This window comes from Mus pahari, chromosome 13, assembly GCF_900095145.1.
Source record: "Mus pahari chromosome 13, PAHARI_EIJ_v1.1, whole genome shotgun sequence".
NCBI lineage: Eukaryota > Metazoa > Chordata > Mammalia > Rodentia > Muridae > Mus > Mus pahari.
Genome location: NC_034602.1, coordinates 56,237,151 through 56,253,670, shown reverse-complemented (window position 1 = coordinate 56,253,670; position 16,520 = coordinate 56,237,151). Strand labels below are relative to the sequence as shown.

Here is a 16,520-nt window from a genome sequence, read left to right as displayed (position 1 = left end):
TAGGTTAAGACAGTATTTCTCTGTGTAGCTCTGGCTGTCTTGGAACAGTTAGGCTAAGACAGTGTTTCTCTGTGTAGCTCTGGCTGTCTTGGAACTCAGAGATTTGCCTGCCTCTCTGCCTCCAAGTTCTGGGATTAAAGGTGTGTGCCATAATCAACTGCCTGATGCCTTAATGGTAAAAGTCAGCTACCAGTTATAAACACCACAGAATGCCCCTGGGCCTGTGTGCTCTGAACTTCACCTCTGTTGACCATGGATTTTCATGCTAAGTGTTCTGAAAAATGAGTCAGAAGAGAGTATTGAAAGTGAAGACAACATTGGCACATCAAGTAAGTATTCAAGTGGAAAGGGGACATTATCACAGAGAAACTTACTGTTGCTATGCAGTAGGGAATGTTGTTTTTACAGCCGGGACAGAGGAGCTCACATTCCGGGAGAAGAAACTGGCAGAATGGACATGGGGTGGTGGGCTCTTCTGACTCAGAAGTGTCCGGTCTCCTGGGGAAAGCATTACAAATACCACTTGATTCCTTGTAATGTGGCGAGAAGAGAAAAAGCGCTGTCTAGAAAGAGCTATATATATATATATATATATATATATTTTTTTTTTTTTTAAACAGGCTCAAATACTTCCCGGATATTTGGCAGCCAGAGCCAGATCCCAGGAAGAAGAAGCACTCTTGAACCTGGCCAGATCCAGCTGGCATTTCCAGCCACTGCACAGGGCAGCACAGGCAGGCATGAATGTCTCCTCGCTGGTGGGCGAGTGTGGCAAATGTGGGCTTTTCCCTCTGTGTCTTGTGTGTGATTGTGGTAAAGGTTGCCCAGTGATGTTAAATAGACCTTTTCAGGCCATTGAGCTTGTCCTAATTCTTTACCATTCAGTATGGTGGCTGTGAGCCACATGTAGCTTTGGAGCACTTGATGTAAGTGTAGTTCAAAGGACTGTTTTAAAGCTGATTCTGTTTTTAAAATTAAAGTGCTGTTGTTGACTAGCTCTATCCCCACCACTCCCCACTTTTTTATGAAGAATGTGTAAATTAGAAGCCCCATCTAAAGCTCCCCCTGAAGCTGTGATTGGACGGTAGAAATGGCTGTGTTCGCTCACCTGACCATCGCCTCGATTTTCTTTTTGTACTTGGCATCGATTTTGTTGCGGTATTCAGGTCTCATCAGCATAGCTGCAAAGCTGAAGGCAGAGTGCTTCAGGCCTGCCCTGTGACACTCAATCACAGTAGATGTCAGGATAGGCACGATGTCTGCGAGACAGCAAGAGCGGACAGCAGCTGAGTGCATGCTAGTCTGTGCTACATGAGATATCTCAAAAACAAAAGACACCAGGGAGGTAACTCTGACCCTCTAGACTTATGTATGACCCATGAACTAAGAATGGTTTTTACAGTGCCGGGCGTGGTGGCGCACGCCTTTAATCCCAGCACTCGGGAGGCAGAGGCAGAGGCAGGCGGATTTCTGAGTTTGAGGCCAGCCTGGTCTACAAAGTGAGTTCCTGTGTAGCCAGGGCTACACAGAGAAACCCTGTCTCGAACCCCCCCCCCCAAAAAAAAAAAGAATGGTTTTTACAGTTTTAAATGGTTGAAGGAAATACCAAGGTATTTTGTGATATGTTAAGTGCAGTTCAGATATCTGCATCCAGAAATTAAAGTTCTGTTAGAACCCAGCCCCACGTATTCACTTACATCCTATTCACTCCAAATGGCAGTTAAGTAGTTGTGACAGATCAAATGGCTTAGATGTTTAACATCTAGTTCTTTACAGCAAGTTTGTTGACACCTGTCACATTGTGTGATGAAGTCTGTTCATTTAAGAATGTTTAGTGACAGTCCTTCCAGGAGAAAGGGACCTTTCCCTGAAGCCATGTCCTACTAGGCTTGGAAACATGAGGTACCAATGTGATCTTGGGTGCTTTACCTCCCTTTGCCCTGGCTTACTTACTATAAAATAAAAACAGGAGCTACATGTACACTCAAGTCCAGAGCCAGTTACCTTAAACACTGGGCTGTGAGCCTGCCTCTGGGACCTTAGCTTTGGGCAGTTCCCCATTTCCAGGACTGGTGAGGGGCTTGAGGTACCCATGTATACACGTGTTGGTTCCTCTCTTTCTGCCATGTATACATGTGCTGGTTCCTCTCTTTCTGGCAGTGAGAGCATGCCAGGCAGGAGGTTCTTGTGTGGCCAGCCGGCTAGGCTGTGAATGTAATGCACTCCAGGTGCACACTTCAGACTTAGTGTCCCGACTTGCTCTGGGGGAGGTATGACTTAGGCTCTGTGTGATTGTTCCCAGAGGGGACTCTGAAAGGCTTCTGCCTGCACTTGGTTTTCTTTAGGCTTTGCCCTAGGCACCTCGTTCTGCTGACTTAGACCTTAGCTACCACACTAATGTGCTCAGCCAGATTGCCGTTCTGGGACAAGTGTCAAATTTTGGGGTGGTCTTAGGAACCCCAGCCTACTACCTGGAATCATGGGGATAAATGATGTCACCACACGGGGAACTGTGAACATGCCTGGTTGGGGAAGTGCTGTCTGAGGCCTGAGGTGTGCACAGAGCCCCGTGGAGACAGTACTTACGCGATGGGAACTTGCTGATATTGTTGGCCACCCGAATGAGCATGCGCGCCCCCTTCATATGGTCTCCACTCTTAACGTGAATCTGAAATAAATTACACTCTTGTAACCCTAGTACTGGTAATGGGGACGCAGAGGCAAGAAGATTGCCACAGTTTCAAAACCAGCCTGGTTTACATGGTAAGTTCCAGTCCAGCCAGGAATAAACAGGGTGGCTATCTTAAAGCTAATAATAACAAAACAAAAAGAAAACCCTATGTAGCGTTGTCTATTATGTGTGAGGTCCTGGACTCAGTCCCCATCTATACACATACAGAGAATATAAAAACCAAAGTAACCAAACAAAATATACACTTAGTAACAGACAGGCCAGCCTGACCTACATAAACCCTGTCTGAAAAACAATAACAAGCCCCCCAAAATGGGAAAGTGTGCGTAGCAAAATCTGCTCTCATCTTTCTTCCTCCCCTCCCCTTCGTAACTGGAATTTGGTGTCCTCAACTCCCCACCCCCACCAGCCAGGTCCGCCAGCTGTCCTTTTAGCCGTCACTGCTGTACGTTACGTCTGTCCTCCGAGAGAGAAAGGACAGCACACTGCAGCCGGCCTGCATGTTGCTTTTACTGCTTGAGAACAGAGACAGCAAGAAACGGCCCTGATGCTTGCAGAGGCCCCGAGTGAAGCCCCACTGTGTGAGCAGACCTCCCAGCAGGCAGTGCCCATGCCTGTCACTCCCTCCTGGTCTCACCTTCACGAGAATGTAACTGTGCAGGATCATGAGGTTGGTGGCCATTTCGGAGGGGATCTTGATCTTCTGGGCTTTAAGTTCTGCGTACATGCTGAAAAGAACATCATGCGCATTTCGATAGTTCCCTTGGAAAAAGAAAAAATGGTATTACCGTGGAAGATGGAGACAAGACACTTGTCTTACAGGTATGTCTATTAGTCATGTTACTAACAGTTTTTTTCTATTTTGTTGATGGTAATAACAGACAGTGAATCACCCTGGTAAAAAATGCTGGTGTCTTAGAGGTTCCCCCCAAAGTGCACTGAGTCCTGAGTCCTTCAAGTTCAGCCTCCTCCTCAGGCCCATGGTTAGAGCCCCCACACTCTGTAGCCCTGTGCTGATTGACTTTCCTCTGGAGCCTCAGCAGGATGTCAGGGTTTCCAAAATCTCAAGCCTTACTCCAAGCCAACACACCAACCCTCCAAAGGGGGTGGGTGTCACAGCTCAGTGGCAGGTTTATCTAGTATGAGTGAGGCTGCAATCGCCAGTACCACAAAAGCAGACACACACACACACACACACACACACACACACACACACACCCACCCATCCCCAAAGGCAGTGTGATCCAGCCAAAGTTCCTGTGCACAGGCTCACACCCATGTTGGAGCTGGCCTGCACCTTCCCGGGCAGGCAGCAGCCTCATCTCTTGCTCTCTGGTCCTTTACCCCAGGCTCTTATCATCCTCAGCTCCATCCTCCATCTCTGCCCACACCTTGTCTTTAGGAGGCCCTGGGCCCCTCTGGTCAGATTTCTCTACTGCAGCACTTGTCACCCTTAATAACAATTCTGAACTCAATTTCTTTCTCTTGCTTCTAACCGTGAACCTCAAGGGCAGAGCTGTGGCCCAGTTCTCTCTGGGTCCCGAGTTCCTGGTGTGCATCTGAGAGACAGCAGGTGTCGGATCAACATGAGCAGAAACAAACATGAGTGACGATCCCAGACAAGGTCACTGACTTACTCAATAAGTATGTACAGAACACGCAAGTGAACGCAGCTATTCTCAAGACTCCACTAAGTAGTTCTGAAGTGCCAGGTCCATAATAACAGCCAACATCGTCTACGTGTGAAGGCCAAATACATGCAGTTTGAGGGGAATGCTGTCGGGGTGTTGGGGAGGGCAGAGTGCACATGCAGAGAAGAAACGGCCCAGCAAAGGGCTTCAGTATAGTTACTTCCTATCCCTTGGGCTAGGGCATGACTTTTCCTTCTCTGCATCCTAGAAAACGGGACCTGCTGGTCCTCTGGAGTCAGGCAGCCTAGGCTAGAAGCAGCTACTCTTTACTGGCCTTCCTTCCAGTACCTGTTTAGGTAGAAAACTTAGCAGGGACCTGTGCTAGAGACATAGCTTGGTGGTAAAGCCTGTCCTGGCTTGAGCCCTAGCACCTCAGGAACCAGTTAGTGATAGGAACACACCTGCAGACTGCTCTTCTCTGGCGATGATGATGGCGGTCCGGGCTGCTTCACGGTACTGTTTTAGTGCCATGTACAAGCGGAACAGGTACTTGGCGTCCTGGTGCACAAATCATTAGCAAGATATCACTTTCTTCATTAGCCAAGCAGAGAAACACCTGTAACTGTGTTTCTTTCAGTCATAACCACATTGAGCTTCCAGAAACAGAAGTGACCTTTTAAAAAGCCAGCGAGTTGGCTCATGGAATATTTGCTAAGCTGAGTACGTGTAGGTGCTTTTTCTAAAGGGGTGGGGGGGGAGTGTTAACTGTGAGCTAAACCTTCAGGGCTGCCCTGTTCTAGTTTTGTGGATGGGAAGGTGAACAGAAAGGGACAGAGTTAGGCTCTGGAGCAAAGTGACCCAGCCACACTCTATTCCTGGAGGCCTGCTCCACACAGCCTCTCCTGGGCTGGAAAACAGGACATTTTAACACCCATGGAAGTCTGTTTTGTTTATAATCCCCTGTGACCACTTTCCCCTTGATTCCAAATCAAGGCTATTCGCTATGTATTTGGGACTGGTATCCAAGTTACTAAGGTTAGTGGACATAATGGGAGAGGGTATGGGACAGCAAAGGACTGTGCCTTTTGTCAAGTCACTGAGCACCTCTGGGTCTCCATGACGTCACTGTAAGATAAAGGTGAGGAGTGCGGAGATTCGGTCTCCTGCCCATGGTGAGGGCACTGCTGTCTCTCTTCAGCAATGACTAGAGTGTCACAGCAGATGGCTTTGCACATGCAGGCAGAGGAGTACAAAGGGCTTTGGGGCACTTCCTCAGGCATGGCATCTGTCCTCACCAGGATGGGGAAGGCAGATCTCCTGCAGTAACTTACAGACCATGGATTCTGACATCTGACACTTTTAGTCTGACCTGTGACTTAAGATGACTTTATAGTAATTCTACAATTTTAAAAATAGGGATAAAACACTTGTTTTTAGGGCTCAGTGCTAAGTCAACAATTTCAATTATTATTTTACACAGTTTCTAGAATAAAATTTTAACAGTTTAGAAAAAGCTGGGTGGGGAGGACTGTTACATGGGGAGGACCGTTACATGGGGGAGGACTATTATATAGGGGAGTACTGTTACATGGGGGAGGACTGTAACATGGGGGAGGACTGTTACATGGGGAGGACTATTACATGGGGGAGGACTGTTACATGGGAGGGGCAGCTATCGCACAGGACCACTCTGGCATTTACAGCACTTCCTAACATGGTTGTGGCTACTTTCAGGGTGACACTTGTATAATTGTGTCAAGTCATGACAAATTGGGCACCCGCCCTGCAGAACCTCCTGTACCTTTGGCATGCCATCGCTCTCCCCCATCAGGTGGTCTATCAGCTGATTGGTTAGCAGTTCATCTTTGGCCTGGCCCACCTGTTTCACAAGAGAGAAACTTCATCAAATTCTGCATCTTAAACTCTGCAGGGATGGGGAGTGGGGGCTGGGTAGAAGATCAAACAACTTTCTGATAAGGAAATGGAATTAAAAAAATCTAACCAAAAAAACAACAAAAAAAAAAACAACAAAAAAAAACCTAACAAGATCCGAGTAAACAACATGAAACACAATTTAGCCTAGCACCCACATCAGACAGGTCACAACTGTCTTATAATTCTAGTTTTAGGGATACAACACTATCTTAATCTGAGAATCTGAACTCAAACATTTGTGTGTGTGTGTGTGTGTGTGTGTGTGTGTATATGCATGTGTGTATGTATGCATACATGTATATGCATGCGTGTATATACACCTGTTTCTGTAAATGCATGTGTATATAGATGCATGTGTTTTTTTGTTTTTTTTGTTTTTGGTTTTTCGAGACAGAGTTTCTCTGTGTAGCCCTGGCTGTCCTGGAACTCACTCTGTAGACCAGGCTGGCCTCGAACTCAGAAATTCACATGTGTGTGTCCTTATACACATGTGTGTATATGTGCATGTGTGTACATATATGCATGTGTGTACATATATGCATGTGTGTGTATTTATACACATGTGTCTATATGCACGTGTATATATATGCACGTGTGTGGGCACATGCCAATGGCAATATCAGGTTCTTCTATTGTCCTTCACCTTATGTTTCTGAGACAGGGTCTCTGACTACACCCAAAGCTGCCATTTTAGCCAGGCTGGCTGGGATCCACTGTTACCTTCCCCTTCCCCAGTGTGAAAGCTGCAGACATGGGCTTAGGGGAAATGGAGTAGCATTTGTCAAATTTACTACAAGCAAGTTCTACCCAAAGGACGACCTTCAGGTCCTTCACGACTCGGGATAGTGAATCCTGATAGGAAAGGCTAAAACTTGTTTGCCTGAAAACAATTTAGGAAAGAGGGTGGGGCTATGAATAAGGATTGTGTGTCGACAGCCATCAGTTTGACAAGGGCTAGAAGGAGTTTGTTATCCAGTTTGGTAAATCTTCCATGTATTTGGACATTACTGTTTGGTTTTTAAGACAGGGGTCTCAAATAACCCAGGCTGGCCTTGAACTCACTATGTAGCAGAGGATAATCCTGAATCTTTCTCCACCTCCTGGGAGTACAGGCATATGCCACCAAGCAGTGCTGGGGACTGAATCTAGGGCTTCCTGAATACACTCACCAACTGAACTACGTTCCTGGCTCCTTCAAGGACACAAACAAACAACAAACTACTGGCATGCTTCAAAGTTTCGATTCTGAATTTACTTACAGTTTCGATTGCCATTTCTATTGCCACATTATCTTCTGAGCTTGGGCATTTCAGGAAGTGCTTTAGTGCCTAAAATGAGAGATGGACAGTAGCCAGAATTTGTCAGGCCCTGCACACTGGGAAAGTCAGCTTTTCAACAGATGAAGTGAGTGAGTGCTCTGATTTCAACCAGGGGTCTGCACAGCCTTGGGTCTTTGGTCTGGTTTTGTGGGACAGTGTCTCTTTCACTGGCTGGCCAGGAGCTATGCAGACCAAGCTGTGACCTCACAGAGACCTGCCTGCCTCTGTCTCCTAACGCTGAGATTTACGGCATTTGCCACCACCCTGACATATCTACGTCAAAGGCTGAGTCTAGTTTTTCAAAGCGGAAGGGTCTAGAGAACCTTCTGAAGAATCTAGTTCTGATTTATGGTAAAAAGAAAATGTAAAATGTGTTCTTTTCCATGGGAAGATTTAATTATTTAATTCATTGTTTTGTCTTATGTGTGCCTCTCATGAAGCCAGACAGATGCTTAGGGCTGAATCCTCAGTCCCTTCATTTAACATTTATCGGCATCCTCGCTTGTTCATGGGCTGGGCTGGGGTCTGTGAAGAACAGCAGGAGGAGCCTGACATGGCTCCCCTTTTCTGTTAGATGCACTCTGAGGAGCCAGGAGCCAGTCACACAGTCCTGTCCTTTTTGTAAACACACACCTGAGAAGAAACTCACAAGACAAAGGGCTATGTGGGAAGTTGGTTTCAGGTGTTCTGAGGGGGAAAGATGGTTGTGTGGGGGATGACATGAAGGTCACAGAGGGACAAAGATGTGCAGAATAAAGAAGTCTGGGGTAGTCACCGAGGAAACAGATGAGGGTAAAGCTGGCAGAGGCCTTGCTGCAAGTGTCTAGTGAGGCTTACTTCCACAGAAACGGCTGGAGGCCATCGTGGGATGCCCAGGCCGGCTGGTCAGCCGGTGGGGAATTAGCTTGTGTGTCAGATAAGGAGTCTGGACATCTAAAAATGGCAAGCTGGCATCCTGTGGGCTGCACTCACAGACATGATCTCCTTGGTCAGTGAGGTATTTGCCTGTACCCTGAAGTGGGGAGACTTAGACTCCTGTTTCTCTTGAAGGACCCTGTGATTGGGCCCTGTGGGGCACGGCCTCCTGAATGGCAGCAGTTTGCCAGTTTGTAGTCTGCAGCAGCGCCAGCTCCTTCATGCAAGATGCAGATGATCCAGTGCTCGCTCACGGTCGCCTCAACTCCAGTGCCTCTTCTTTGGACACTGTACTCCCTGCCTGCCTTGGGCAAAGTGAACTCTACTAGGGGAGCAAAAGGATGGTTCAGAGGCAGAGGCACTAGAGGCTGGAGCACTGTGCACGATGTCACCGAATGCAGGGAAACCTGGCTTGGGGTTACACTGATGGTACTTAGACTATGTGGGGGCAGAGGTGAGAGACTGTAGGGAGTCTGTGTATGTATAGGAGATTTCAATGCCAACAGAAGCTGACGCGGAGATTCCAAGTCTCAGTGTCTGGAACATTCTGGCATCTAGAATATTTCTCAGTGTCTGGAACATTCTGGCATCTAGAATCACTCCTGTGGTGTTTGGGGGATGTTTCCTTGGCAAATACTAACCCGTGAATATTGGCCACACAGTAAGAAGAATTTTCCAGCCTGAAAATGTCTCTTTTCTCCTTCAAAATATAAGGCGATGCTCTGATAGTCTTCATTAGTTGTGTCTTCAGCACCTACAACAGACGCTCACTGAGTACAATGTCTGAGTAGAACCTGATTTCCTGTCATTGCCAATCTAAAAGCTATCTATGAATGGTGTCTGGGGCAGGTGACAGAGCTCAGCAGGGGAAAGCACACTGCTGTGCCCATTGGAGGACCTGAGTTTGAATCCCAAAATCTACTCAAAGTGGAAGGAGAGAACCAACTCACAAGGTTGTCCTCTGGCCTCCAAACACAGTTACATGTGTGCTCTGTTTCCCCCATTATTGTGTGTACATACACACATACACATACATATGAAACTCAACAAACCAATCTTTAAAAACCCAGGAGACTAAAAACCCTTCAGAATTGAACAGCAGTTCTACCATCTTGGTTATTTTCATTACAAAGCAAATTTATCATAATTACTTCAGATATAAATACTGTCTTGCCTTTGTTTCACTGAGAAAAGGAATCATGAGAGGAAAGGATGAGGCTTATATGAAAATTTATAGGCTATGATCTTCTGTTATTCATTCAGAACTTATTGTTCTCAGACTCTGAATCTCATGTTATTAAACAGTAGGAAGCACTGTGTAACCTTAACCATGACCCACCTAGGGCTTCAGAACAACCACACGCCAAATCAGATACCCAACGTAAACACAACCCAGCTTGCTGTTCTTTCCTTCCTTCCAGCCATCCACCCATCTACCCATCCATCCACCCACCCATCCATCTGTCCGTCCATCTATCCATACATCCATCCATCCATTATTGGGCCTTATAACTCAAGTTGGCCTCAAACCTATCCTCCTGCCTTAAGCTCCAGGTCTGACACTACTTTTGTCTGCCCTTCCTGTTGGTGTAGGGTCTTTATGTTGTCTAGTTATCTAATGATTTCCCACTGATGTGTTCCCTTGAAGTCTGAAATAATTTTTCTCTTATCAATTTATAGATGCATGCAATCACAAAAGGGCAAATATTTTATTACCCTACTTACATGCGATACTTGGAATAGTCAAATTCATAAAGAGAAAGTAAAATAATGGTCATCAGAGGCTGGGGACGAGGGTCATTATTCAGTGGGGACAGAGTTTTAGTGTGGGCAGCTGACAAAATGAGTAATAATCCCCCTTACCTTTAGCCAGCAGGTAATATCTGTGTATCTGTGTCTACACAGCATAGATTATACAGGCGAGCCTGTGTGCACACCCTTCTGAGCATAGAGCCTAAGAATCAGGGTTTCTGTGATAACATATTATGAGAAAGTAGGGAAGAGAATGGCATTTACCAATGATGTCGGCGTAGATTTCCATCTTGTTGTGCTGCTGAGCCAGGGTGAAGGCTTCATGGTTACATTTGGACAGGACCAGAAACTGGATGGCAGACCCATAGTCACCAAGCTGTAGAAAGAACCTATGACAATGACTTTAGTTAGCTTGACTCTCATGTCAAGTGTATGACTGTGGTAATTAATATCCACTTGACAGGATCTAGAATCACCCAGGGGGCAAACTTTTAGGCATGTCTGTCTGAGGCAGTTCCTAAGTTGAACTGAAGGGTGAAGACCCACACTAATGTGGGCAGCACTAGTCCCATGGGCTGGGATCACAGACTAAGTGAGAGGAGGAAGTGAGGCGGGGCCAGCGTCCATCCCTCTGTGCTTCCTGACTGTGGATGCAACCCAATCAGTTTCCTCAGACTCCTACCCCCACCATGATTGGCAGGGAGCTCACGAATTGCGGGCCAAGAGAAAGCCTTCCTCCCTTAAGTTGCTCTGGTCAAGTACTTGATCACAGTAATGAGAAACATAACCAATACCATGGCTTATAAAACCATTTTTTTCAACTAGGTAAATGTATCTCATAACTGCAGTTCTGCATTATCTATTTATACCTGACAGGCATATTCTTCTATGCTGACCATAACAGCCATTGCATTCAAAACATCTTGGGCTAATAAAACATAAAAAGAATGTATACATTTGATGAGGAGGGAGGTGGTCTTTCTTTTACAACTTTAAAGGTCCAAATGAACAGGTGTGCTGTCACCTGGCTACCATCTTGGCTCCGTCCAGAGACTGGGTCTCTCTGACGATGCTCACGGCCTTTTCGGGGTTGTTGAGGTGGTCCAGGTAGATGCGGATGACACTGTTCCATTGTTTTGCATTTTCATATGCCACCACGGCTTCCTTGTACCTGTGAGAAATGGGGTTCATGTTAGCTCTCTTGATGCTGTCATTTTGGGGGGGTAGCAAATGTGGGGGACACGTTTCTATTGTGGTGATAGCAGCTGCTGTTTTCTTGAACTTCTTTCTTCTTCAGAATCAAATACCAGGAACTCCCTACTAAAATGTACCCTTCTTTAGGGGTTAGATAAATGAAGGGTAAAGGATCAATAATGAATTTTATTTTCTCCTACGAACTAAAAGTATGTAATTTGTTTACATTTTACTGTGTTTCTATTTTTCAAGTGGGAATTATTTTAGAAAACAAATCACAGAATGCTTCACGGTAATAGGCATGAAGGGAGATACAAAATCTTTGCGTGTTCACCTCTAGGTGGCGCTCAAGACTAATCCTGCTCTTCCTTTTTTATTTTTTTATTTAATTTTATTTATTTATTTTTTAAATTTTATTTATTTATTTATTTATTTATTTATTTATTTATTTATTTATTTATTTATTTTGAGATAGGGTTTCTCTGTGTAGCCCTGGATGTCCTGGAACTCACTCTATAGACCAGGCCGGCCTCAAACTCAGAAATCTGCCTGCCTCTGTATACACCACCACTGCCTGGCTTGCTCTTCCAATTTTAACAAGACATTCAGTGTGTATCTGTATCTATTTCCTAAGGTTGCTTTCCTAAAGTGGAAGGTATTACTAACCTATGAAGAGTGTCTTCTCAACAGACACTTCTGATCACCTTCCTACCTTCCTTCCTTCCTTCCTTCCTTCCTTCCTTCCTTCCTTCCTTCCTTCCTTCCTTCCTTCCTTCCTTCCTTCTCTCCTCCCTTCTCTCTCCTTTCCTTTTCTTTTTTTTTTTAGGTACTTAAAAAAAAAAGATTTATTGTATTTATATGAGTTCACTGTCTCTGTCTTCAGACACACCAGAAGAGGGCATCCGATCCCATTACAGATGGTTGTGAGCCACCATATGGTTGCTGGGAATGGAACTCAGGACCTCTGGAAGTGCAGTCAGTGCTCTTAGCCACTGAGCCATCTCTCCAGCCCCTGAAATCACTTTTTAAGGGCTGTAGAAATTTACACTTCCATCAGCTAAAACAACCAGAGCATTTTGATAGCATGGTTGTTAGTTCAAAATAAAGATAAACATGAAATCTGGTGACATCCCCTTGTTACTGTCAGGGACTGAACTTCAGTGTTCAGGAGTGCAGTTCATAACTACATTTCCTCCCCTGAATCTTTTTGTCCCCAGCCTTTTCCTAGTCACGGTTTTAGATTCTTGTACCTATTAAGTTGTAGGAATTCTCAGTTTATCTAAGATAGTCCCTCTTCATTGCTATATTTAGTATTGCACTGTGGCTTAAACAGTAAGGGATCCCTGTATCTATTCTTTGCTCCATCAGTACGCTGAAGGCATTTTTCTTACCATGTTCGTACCATACTGTACCAAAACTTCAGTAGTTAGGCTCATTTAGAGGAGACCAGACTGAACCTGGGTACATACAGGTCTGCCATGCTATAAGCGTTTGCAGTGTGGTCCTGCACATGAGAAGGACAGTGCTAAGTGTCTCCTCTCTGCCTGCCTTCTATGCACATGGCTGGCCTACCTGGCTTGCACTCTCAGGCTTTTACAGACACCTACCTCCCGTCTGCCTCCTTGGCTTTGGCATACTGCAAGTGGATCTTAGGAGAGGAGACATGAGGGAGAAGTTCGCCAACTTTTGCCCTAGAAATGCAGAGTCGAGAACGATATCAACACCATTTCTGACCAGGAGGACTTGCCCACAACCAAGTGCCGGCTCTCCTCCTCAAGTGCAGCTATACTCTTGCAAACATCTTGGCTCTTAGCCACAATCCAGATTTAACTGCTGCTTCTCCTGACACAGACCCCCTGTCCCCGTCCCCAAGCGGGTTAGGAGGGTAAAGGTGAGTGCATTAACTCTTCCAGGAAAATAGGGGCTTTGTCTTTCCCATACTTTATTTGGCTTAGCATGCTCTTTGGGAAGTGACTATGAGTGCAAACTCATCTACAGAGGAACTACAGAGATGGCAGGCGGAACCCAGTGAGAGTGGGCAGCAGAGGAGCCCCGACAAACCCCTTTCCAGCCCTTACCAGTTCTTGCAGCGGATGTAGACAGAGGCAGCTCTGTCATAATATTGGCCCTTCTCGTACAACTGGGCGGCTTCTGAAAATTGCTGCAATGACAAAGGTGCTTAGGCCACTGGAATGGCTCTGACTGGAGCTCGGGTATTTACAAAGACAAAGGAGTACCTTCATGTTCTCCAGAATGGCTCCACAGTCTCTTTTGAGGACCCTGCTGGGGTGCTTGAGAGCTTGGTTAGCCCCTCTGCGGATGTCCCCCATTCGAATGGACATCTGAGCCACTCCGGCTAGGCACACTTCATCGTGTTCCTGTGACAGCAAGGCAAATGCTAGCTCATCGAATCCTAGTTTACTGCGGTGTCCTTCAGCAGCCAATGGCTGCGGCTCACATTTACCACTTTAAGAAACTCTCACAGTTTTGAAATTAACAAACAAAAACAAAAACAAACAACAACAACAACAACAAAAAAACCCCAAAAAACAGCTAATACAAAGTCTTTGTTTCTTCTCAGAGGTTTTGGCCTTTTATACTTAAGAGAAAAGCTTGGCAATTCCTTGTGAGGATGCCTTTTTTTATACCACTTGGTATAAAGTTACATCTAGAAACAATATACTGGTTATTATAGCATAAATGCCATGAATAAAATAAAAGGGGGAATCATTAATCAATTGAAGATCTCTATACTATGTATGATTATATTATGTGTGTGAACTGTTTAAGTCATTAAAGACAACTTTAAACTTTCCGTGTTTGCAGCAGGGTCTCTGCATATACATATATATAAATACACATATAAATACTTATGTACAAACATACATGTGTATACATATATATAACTTTTTAATAAAATTTTTACTTCGTTATGAGTATTTTGCTTGCATGTGTGTCTGTGTACCACATGTGCTTGGAGTGAAGGACAATGTGACCATGTGGGAACTAGGACTTGAAACTAGGACCTCTGGAAGAGCAGTCAATGCTCCTAACCACTGAGCCATCTCTCCAGCCCAAAGAGATCACTGAAACTTCATAAGAGCAAAAGTTGTATGAAATCATAGTTAGCCTGTGGCACATATGTATTTATTTTGTTTTTTTTTGATTTTTTTTTTTTTTAAAGGAATCAACAGGCAAAGATCAACTTGGTTCTATTGTGTGCAAAGTTGGGTCTTCCTCCCGTGGTCTTTCCCAGACATAGCACATGGCTCCTTCAGTTCTCTTGGGTGCATCTAATATAAATCTCTTAGGATGGACCAGGCTTTCTCATCTATTTGTTCACTAAATGATATTGGCCTATAAATGAGATAAAATAAAAATTTTACTTCTAGTCTTAATTAGAAGCTCATTTCTAGGATGTAATGGCAAACAGATGTATGGATAAAATATATTGCCATCTTTAGTTTTGTGAATTTAAAGTGATTGAAGTATATTCTTGTAAATTGTTAATAAAATGAACAATTAGGCTCACCTAGTAGAAACGGAATGACTAAATGCAAATAAGACCTGGATTTTAAAACAAAACAGAAACCACATTCCTGGACCATTAGGCATATCTCGCATTTAAGCAAGGTTACCTTATTATCACCGGTGATGCCCTTCTCATAATGAGCCAGAGCGTTTACATAATCACCTCTGAAAGAGAGAAAGACCACAGTGAATCCACATTTAAGTCTTTTAGCTACGCACACAAACTTTAAAGACACTCTGTCACCACACCGCTCAGGAAAGATGCTGCTCAACACAGATTCCAGAATCCATTCAAAGGGCAGCACACTCTTCTCTCACTACTTTAAAACCATTCTGGGCTGTGCTACGCCCTAAGGTGCTTACCAGCTAATATGTTAGGCCTTTCAGGAGCTCTGTGGTGCATTTTATGGGTCACTGTTAGTTAATTATTTCCTTTAGGACAATCACATAGTCATAGAGATCTAGTTTTTCCAAATGCCCACGATTTGTAAGAGTGTGCACTGCAAGGATCTGGGTGGAGCTCAGCAGCTGAGGCTCTCACTGCTATGCTTGACCTCAGTTTGACTCCCGGGACCCACATGTAAAAAGGAAGTGACGCCTGCAAGTTGCTCTCTGAGCCTCATGCGATACGATGTATGCATGCATGCATGCATGTGCACAGGTGCACGTGTGTGTGCACACGCGCACGCACACACACACACACACACATACACAGACACACAAATACATGATTTATTTAAAGGATCACCTATAATGTAATCATGCTAGTGTGTTGAGTTAAATAGCTGAGGAAAATAAACCTATTTTGTTGGATGGCACTTTTTAGAGGTTTCAGTCCATGGTCACTCGACCCGTGCCTGTTACACTGGGCAAGAATACAGGGTAGAGCAAGCTGTTTACCTCATGGTAGCCAAGAATCAGAGCAAGAGGGAGGTCCAGGAACCCAATGCAGTGTTCAGGGGATGCCCTAATGACTTGACTTCCTTCTACCAGGCCCCAGCTCCTAAGAGTCCTACCACCTCTCTGATGTCAGTCTGGAGACCACCCTTTGATACATGGTCTTTGAGTATACCGAGGATCCAGAACACAATAATGACATGGTTCCTGTACCCAAGACTGAAAATAACATAGGCTTGCAAATCTACAACCAGCTTCTTCATGACCCCATGCTGAGTATGGGGCTCACAGAAGCATGTGATACAGTAAACGCAGTAAGGAAATTAATTCAAAATCAATCACATAGAGAATCTAAGGTGTTTACGGCAGGCTCATTCATGTTTAGAGCCTGTGATGTCACTGCAGCCTTGGCGCTGCCTGAAGCGATCTGGCTCAGGTCCAAAGCTAGTGATGTAACAATTGGCCATATTTACACTACACATAGTCTTCTGTGCTTACAGCACTATTATGGCTTAACTATAGCTTCATCAGGGTCTAACTGTGGAAAACAACATTGACCATTTTTCTACCATATTCATCAGCAGGTATGAATCAAATTAGCATATCATTCATTGTATTGTGTTAGAACGTCTGATTTTCCTCTTTTTTTTTTTT

At 44.9% G+C, this 16,520-nt stretch overlaps 1 protein-coding gene across 1 annotated transcript in view; it reads right to left on the bottom strand.

Moving 5' to 3' along the window:
* Wdr19 (WD repeat domain 19) overlaps nt 1–16,520 on the bottom strand; it is a 59,203-nt gene that overhangs the window by 3,339 nt on the left and 39,344 nt on the right. The window contains exons 21-34 of the mRNA XM_029544952.1: nt 15,077–15,134; nt 13,676–13,816; nt 13,517–13,599; nt 13,046–13,129; nt 11,269–11,415; nt 10,509–10,633; nt 9,134–9,246; nt 7,518–7,586; nt 6,125–6,202; nt 4,785–4,881; nt 3,330–3,454; nt 2,587–2,668; nt 1,109–1,259; nt 375–498 (exon numbers count right to left, since the gene is read on the bottom strand). Of these exons, the coding sequence (XP_029400812.1) occupies nt 375–498; nt 1,109–1,259; nt 2,587–2,668; nt 3,330–3,454; nt 4,785–4,881; nt 6,125–6,202; nt 7,518–7,586; nt 9,134–9,246; nt 10,509–10,633; nt 11,269–11,415; nt 13,046–13,129; nt 13,517–13,599; nt 13,676–13,816; nt 15,077–15,134 (1,477 nt within the window). The remainder of the gene's footprint in view (nt 1–374; nt 499–1,108; nt 1,260–2,586; nt 2,669–3,329; nt 3,455–4,784; nt 4,882–6,124; nt 6,203–7,517; nt 7,587–9,133; nt 9,247–10,508; nt 10,634–11,268; nt 11,416–13,045; nt 13,130–13,516; nt 13,600–13,675; nt 13,817–15,076; nt 15,135–16,520) is intronic.